Here is a 7,077-nt window from a genome sequence, read left to right on the forward strand (position 1 = left end):
GGAAGGTGAGCATCATAGAATGCCAATTTAATAGAAGAAAGTATTCTTGCGTTGAGGGAGTACTTGAGTGGAGGCCCAATGTCCTTCTGCTAGTATGGATGGTTTTAAGAGCTGTAATAACCCCCAATAAAATGATCTAAAAAAAAAGCTTTACTCAACCCCTATAGTAAAAGATAGCAGAATACATTTGTTGCAGCACAAGATGGCGAGTCTTTAAGGGGAGGACTGTCAATGAACTGTCAATTCCCTCAGAGCCAGAGGAGTTTATCAGTTAATAATGACAGAGTCAAACCCTCACTCAGTGGCAAAGTTCTCAAGGACAGCATTTAAAACCCTAATTCCTGGAGATGCTGGTCATGGAGGCTGTTTCTGTGCACGCCCACGTGGTTGTATGTTTACGACCCGGGTGATAGACAGGACTCTCACTTTTTCAAGATGGAAGGGTGAAAATGTGTGCTGTGGGAGACAGTGCCATTCTTCTGTGTGTGCAAGGGTGGGGTGGGGTGGGGGATGGTGTTTCAAAAAACCAAACTTGATGTTTCTGAGTCGATTCTGACTCATAGTGGTGACCCTACAGGACTGCCCACTGAATGTTCTCAAGGCTGTAACTCTATGGGAGTGGAAAGCCTCACCTTTCTCCCATGGAGTGGCTGGTGGTTTTGATCTGCTGACCTTGGGGTTAGCAGCCCAATATGCAACCACTATGCCACCAGAGCTCTTGCCCGATACCAAGCACCCACCAAATCCTTCCACAGAAACCTCATTTGAGATGGAAAAGACACATTAAGATTTTAGTTCTTAACGTCATCACCTGCAGCACATGCGGGCCAATGATGTGCTCACACCTGCTATGAAAATGACTGTCACCACTTTTGGAGAGTAGGCTTCTATAATTCCTACCTCACCTATCATGACAACACCCCAGTAAGACAGAGAGACAGACATCCATTTTACAGACAGGAGAAACAGCAGTTCAAAGGTGGACGTGCTTATCTGTGGCTCGTCGTAAATCAACGGGATTGGATCCTAAGTTAGCTGACTTCAAAATCACATTATTAGTTTTAGAAGTTATTTTCGGTTCAAGGGTATCTGTGTCAAATAGCATCCAAAGGAATTTCCTTACTGAGACACTGTTACAATAGTGTCTAGGCTACAAGTCTCCTTTCAGTTACTTTATAACCATCTGTAAACTACTCTCTGCAAATATTTCCTCATCAGCAAATAATTGGAAGTATCTTACTTCAGGGCTGTAGGGAAGATGAAGTGAGCAACGAGTTGAAAAAGTCTTTGAAACAGGGCTGGAGACAGCACCCAAGTACCATCTTTACTAGACTGTCACTGCGTAATATCCTATAGCAGCAGTTCTCAACCTGTGGGTCACGACCCTTTGGGGTCGAATGACCCTTTTACAGGAGTTGCCTAAGACCATTGGAAAACACAAATATTTCACAATATATAATTACATATTGTTTTGTGATGAATCACGATGCTTTCATTATGTTCAATTTGTAACAATGTAAATACATCCTGCATGATGATTCATAACAGTAGCAAAATTAGTTATGAAGTAGCAACGGAAGTAATTGTATGGTTGGGGGTCACCACAACACCAGGAGCTGTATGAAAGGGTCGCGGCATCAGGAAGGTTGAGAAGCACTGTCCTAGAGGCTGTGTCCCTTGTGTTTGTAATAGGAAAATAGGAGGACGTTTGCAGGTGGCCCCGTCAGAACCTTACACGAAGGACCACACAAGCCTAGGTTTCGATCATTCTTTTTATTCTGTGACACCTCGGGCTGGACTTGGCCAGGCCGCCCCTGCTTCTCCTTGAGTCCGAGTGTCCTGTGGTGGAGGGAGCCGGTTTTGAGGAGCGCGGCATGGCACAGGGATGAGAACCATGCACAAGCTTGCCATCCTGGCAGGTGGCACCGACAGACATTCTGACGGCGCCGCTCCCCCAGGTCCAGGAATGCACTGACAGCAGAAGCAGTTATTGTCAGGACTTCCCACAGCATCCCCAGGGTTACTCCGTATGGCCCAGCATCTGAGAACGTTTTTTTAAGTGGATATAGAACCAAAGAGCAGGTAGTTTTATGGCTCAATTCAGCATATCTTTATATTTGAAAGCAATTAATATTTACTCAGGTCCAATTTCATAACAGGAATTATGTGAGCCTTTCACAAATATGTAACTCAATGACCTAATCATACCAATCGCAACATAGGTATTATCCCTGTCACATATCTACTAGATGTCACAATCTTTCTCTTGTCAGGCCAATTAGGGGGGCCCTGGTGGTGGAAAGGTTACGAGTTGGGCTGTGGTCTGCAAGGTTAGCAGTTTGAAACCACCAGCTGTTCCCCAGGAGAAAGACGAGGCTTTCTACCCCCAGAGAGTTACATTCTTGGAAATGCACAGGGCAGTTCTACCCTGTCCTCTAGGCTGGTCATAAGTCGGCATCAACTCAGCAGTGAGTTTGAGTTTTGAGTCACGTCAATTATGAGACAGAAGTGAGGGCTGGCCTGGGAATCCGAAAGGTGTAGAGGATGGAGTGCATGGTCTACCCGGGCAGGGAATAGATTAAAAGTCAGGAAGGTCAAATCTGAACTATTCTGTGAGAAATGTTTAGCATTATCAAAACAACATCCAAACATCATTTAAAAAAAGAAAGGCTAGAAAATAGAAAACTACACAAAAATGCTATGATTACCATGGACAGAATATCATTTTCTCTCAAACATAAAACATCTACTCTGTGCTTTTGCATCTACTCTCCTCTTCTTCGAACAGCTGCCACTCTAGGTACTTTCAATACATTTCAAACCGATGCCAGCCGAGAAGCTGTTCGTGTGTGTTCACTACCTGCAGCTCTCATAGAGCACCAGTGAAGCCAACTCCCCACAAACTAAGTTCCACTCACAGCGACTCTATCAAGCACAAGCTGTAGCCAAGCAAAAGGAAGGCAAGTCTTGCCCTCCCGTGGTTCACGTGACTGGGGCAGAGAGCTTCCAATCAATAAGGTCAGGGTAACATGGCAAGGGAAGGGACTTGGTGGTACTCCTAATGAGTGGTTACTCATTAGGCTGCTAACCACAAGGTCAGCCCTTTGAAACTAGTTTAGCCCTGTCCTATCGGGTCACTATGAGTTGGAATCTATTCCAGGCAGTGAGTTGTTTGTTTGTTTGTTTTTAAATGACAAGAGTGATCCTGGAGATGTGGGAAGGGAAGCAGGATGCTGAGGATGAGGCTGGACAGGTAGATGAGAACCTTACATGAGAATTGGGACCTTACTTTATATATGCATTAGCATGACAGTGAAGTGAAAAACCATGACTCTTTAGGAAGATGTTAAAATGTGGATTTAAGGAGGGGAAATCAAGAAGCAGGCAGAAGGTTTTATACTTGTCCAGGCCTGAATTCAGTTCTGGTCAAAGATTTCTTGAACATGGTAATATAGTGCCAAGAAGAAGTCAGACAGACAAAACCAAATATGGCAGTTTTGGTACTCAATCGTGCAGTTTTGAGTGCTGAGGGTGAAGGTGGGGGTGACACAGGTACGTCGCTAGGCAGTGATGTTAGAGAATGAAGAGAAGTAACAAATCAACAGGTATTTCCGGTGCAGAAAAATGAGGCTGAGTAACTGATCTAACTTAGGACTGGAGGGCAAGAGAGGGTTTGAGATTGCTTCCTGGGTTTCACGCTTAGGCCTGAGCCATAAATTATGCTAGGGACTACAAGAACGAGGAGTTGACAGCATCTACTATCTCCCATTTCTTCCAGACACCTAAAAAACACATGAGGCCTGCAGAGGAAAAGTATGACACATCTAAAACAGCATGATCATCATCGACTGGGCATGCATGTAGAAGGAAAAAGCCTATTCCAGAACACCTAACTTACAGCCGCCAACCCATTTATCAGTCTCCAGTGGAGTGGTGGGCTACACACTAACGTACTAACCACAAGATCAGCGATTCTAGCCCTTCAGTCACTCCTTAGGAGAAAGATGAGGCTGTCTACTGCTATAAAGATTTAAAGTCTCAGAACATAAACAGGCCATTCTTCTCAGTCCTGTAGGGTCACTATGAACATGAGTCAGCATATGGACAATGTGAAAACTAACTTTTTTTTTTTCTAATCATTTTATTAGGGGCTCATACAACTCTTATCACAATCCATACATACATCAATTGTGTAAAGCGCATTTGTACATTCATTGACCTCATCATTCTGAAAACATTTCCTCTCCACTTAAGCCCCCGGCATTAGGTCCTCATTTTCCCCCTCTCTCCCCGCTCCCCCCACCCTCATGAGCCCTTGATAATTTATAAATTATTATTTTGTCATATCTTGCCCTGTCCGACATTATCAGAAGAAATCACCGCAGGGATTCAGGAGGGCAATGCCTTCTAAAGGTAACCTACTGCCAATTTACTGGCCCCAACACGAGCGGATCACAAAGAAGCACCAGCAACACACTCCCAAGTGTGACAGATGTTGAGTTTATTGACTGTTCTTACTTATGTAGGGGCAAATATATGGGAGCGGTATTGTAATAGAAGGCTTACTCTGAGACTTAATCAATTCAGGGGCCTTCCCGGAGGTGGATGGAGTGTCAGAAGTATGCCAGACAGTGGCTTCCCTGAAGGTGGTGTACCTGCCTGCATGTGGCCCAGGGACTCTTCCAAGAACAGATGCTGTAGAACTACGAGGATTTCCATCAAGACTCCTAGTCCCCTCTGCCCCAGGATATTAAACATACAGACTGACATCTTATTTAGAACTAGATAGAAATCTCTTGTTAAAAAGGCAGTTTTCATGAAATTATGATTTTACAAGGAAGGGTACAGGCTCTGATAACCTGAGCCACTACTTTATCTACCTTTCTAAACAAGAGGGACCAACCAAAACCAAACTCACAGCCATCAAGTCAATTCCAACTCAAAGTGATCCCCTACGACATGGTAGAAACTGCCCTTATGGGTTTCGGAGACTGTAACTCTTTACAAGAGTAGGAAGCCTCATCTTTCGCCTGTGGTGCAGCTGGTGGTTTTGAACTGCTGACCTTACTGTTAGCAGCTCAGCATGCAACCACTATGCTACCAGCAATCCCTGGAAAGGGCCATCAGGCTCAGTGCGGTACAGGACTTGAATGAGATGGATTGACACAGTGGCTACAACTCTAGGGTATTCTGTGGGTGTCATTCAACTCAGCATTCAACTCAAGTGCCTCCCAAACACTGACATCTTTGATGGAGTTAGTGAAGTGAATAACTTCAGTGCTAGCGAGCCCTGCTTATGGGAAATGGGAAGAAATTGAACCTTATTCTCGGTGGTGCCAACATAAGATTTAAGACTGTCACAGTTGAACCAGAAAACTAAATCAGGACAAACCTATCAACCATCCAACCCTTGAAAACAAAATTCATGTCACACACACTGTCCATGAGAAAAAGATAACACGTCATGCTTAATTATATAAGGGGGGGGGGCCTTCAAAACGTTCCCGGTTAGATTCCTTATCTTTTTAATTTTGCAAAGTTCTTGAAGCCCCTCGCAAGGCAAATGGTATATAGAAGAGGAACTAAGGCTACAAGAGAGCATTGATGTACTACAGGTAAAAGAACAGGGCTAGCATTTCTAAAGACAATGCCTGTGCAGCTTTGAAGTCAGCTGTTTGATCTCTACAGCGACAAATGGATCAGAAGACAACTTGAAAGTCAGGGCAATGACCCAGAGATGGTTTTCAACACTTTTCAACTTTTCTCTGAAGCCAAGAGTACAAGCGCCCACTTCCATTCCTCTTCCTACGCAGATCCTACATCTTCCCAGGCCCCACATTCGGTCCAGGAGGGCGCTCAGAGTGATCAGTGGGCGCAAGGGGGCAGCCTGAGAGACGTTCACTTTTCCTCCGGAGACCTCTCCAGTCAGCAGCGGGGGAAAACTTGCAGCTCAGACAGCAGAGACCAGTCTGCAACTGGAAACAAGGCCAAACCCAGCACAAGCGCTGGCGAGGAAAAGGAGCTGAGAATTGCTGGGTTACAATCACCTGGACCTGACCTGACAATATGCCATTCAATACAAGGCATAAAGGTGGGGCCGCCAACGCGAAGGACAATCCATTCCTTTCCTTCCGCCCCGCAGGGCCGCCCCCGGACGCACCGCGTCTTCCCCGGCAGCCAGAGTCCCCACGCGCCCTGGTGGCCTCGGAGCAGGAAGGAACGCCCCCGGGGAGGACTGGCGATCAGCTGCACTCCCGGCCAGTGGGGAAGAAATAAAATCCACCCACACGCAGGGGTACCAAACTCACCCTCGAAACCAACACCCCCAACTCCGCCGTGGCTGCCAGTGCGGTCCTCCCCTCCTTGGGCCGCAGCCCCCTGGGTCTCGGGAGCAGCCATTTCCCAGCCAGGGGTAAGAGGGAGGCCCCTGGGCGGGGAGGACCGGGCGGGGACCAATGGAAACGTGGTTCTAGGCGCCCTGCCCATCGACGCAGCGTTTCCTCCACGCCCACGCGGCTCCGTCGCGCTTTGGGCCAATAGGACGCGACGAGCGGCTCCCCGGAGCCTCGCCCCCAGTCCCTCGCGCCACGCCCCCTCCCGGGATGGCGGCCGAGGCCTACACTTCCCAGCGTGCCTCGGGCGCTCGAGGAAGGGAGGGCTGGGCCAGGCTCTGAGGGGCGGGGGTGCGCCCGTGAGTGGCCCGGCGTGTTCGCTTAGTTCAGTGAATCAGAACAATGACTGCGCCGCCGGGTCCCCGGGAGCGCGTCGGAGGACTGTGAGCAGCCGCCGCCGGGAGAGCGGCGGGCGGCGCAGCTTGGGCGGCGCTGTGTCAACGCCGGGTTCGGGAGCCTGCAGCGCAGACCCTGCCCAGCGCTTGCCACCCGCGCGGAGCCGCGGGGCTCCAGCGCTGCAGCCGCTCTCCGGGTGCCGGGCATTGTTGTGAGCCGGAGACGGGGCGCGGGGATTACCAAGGCTGACGCCCCCAGGGCCCCTTTCGCCATGTGGATACCTACGGAGCACGAGAAATACGGCGTGGGTGAGTGTCCGCGGGGCCAACTTTTGTCCCGCTCTGGCTCG

General features: G+C 48.4%; 2 protein-coding genes across 4 annotated transcripts in view; one reads left to right on the forward strand and one right to left on the reverse strand.

The window, feature by feature from the left end:
- ZNF277 (zinc finger protein 277) overlaps nt 1–6,417 on the reverse strand; it is a 107,226-nt gene extending 100,809 nt beyond the window's left edge. For all 3 annotated transcript variants that reach the window (XR_006679948.1, XM_004702581.2, XM_045288627.1), the window contains exon 1: nt 6,309–6,417. Coding sequence is in view for 2 of the 3 variants with exons in the window: in XM_004702581.2 (XP_004702638.1) it covers nt 6,309–6,399 (91 nt within the window). In the remaining variant the exon portion in view is untranslated. The remainder of the gene's footprint in view (nt 1–6,308) is intronic.
- Nucleotides 6,418–6,786: 369 nt separating this feature from the next.
- Nucleotides 6,787–7,077, forward strand: part of DOCK4 (dedicator of cytokinesis 4) — a 503,583-nt gene continuing 503,292 nt past the window's right edge. Inside the window, exon 1 of the mRNA XM_045288941.1 lies at nt 6,787–7,036. Coding sequence (XP_045144876.1) covers nt 7,000–7,036 — 37 coding nt within the window. The 5' untranslated portion in view covers nt 6,787–6,999. The remainder of the gene's footprint in view (nt 7,037–7,077) is intronic.

Source organism: Echinops telfairi, unplaced genomic scaffold (assembly GCF_000313985.2).
Source record: "Echinops telfairi isolate 266 unplaced genomic scaffold, ASM31398v2 ScPeMD7_23;HRSCAF=83, whole genome shotgun sequence".
In the NCBI taxonomy this organism is placed as follows: Eukaryota; Metazoa; Chordata; class Mammalia; order Afrosoricida; family Tenrecidae; genus Echinops; species Echinops telfairi.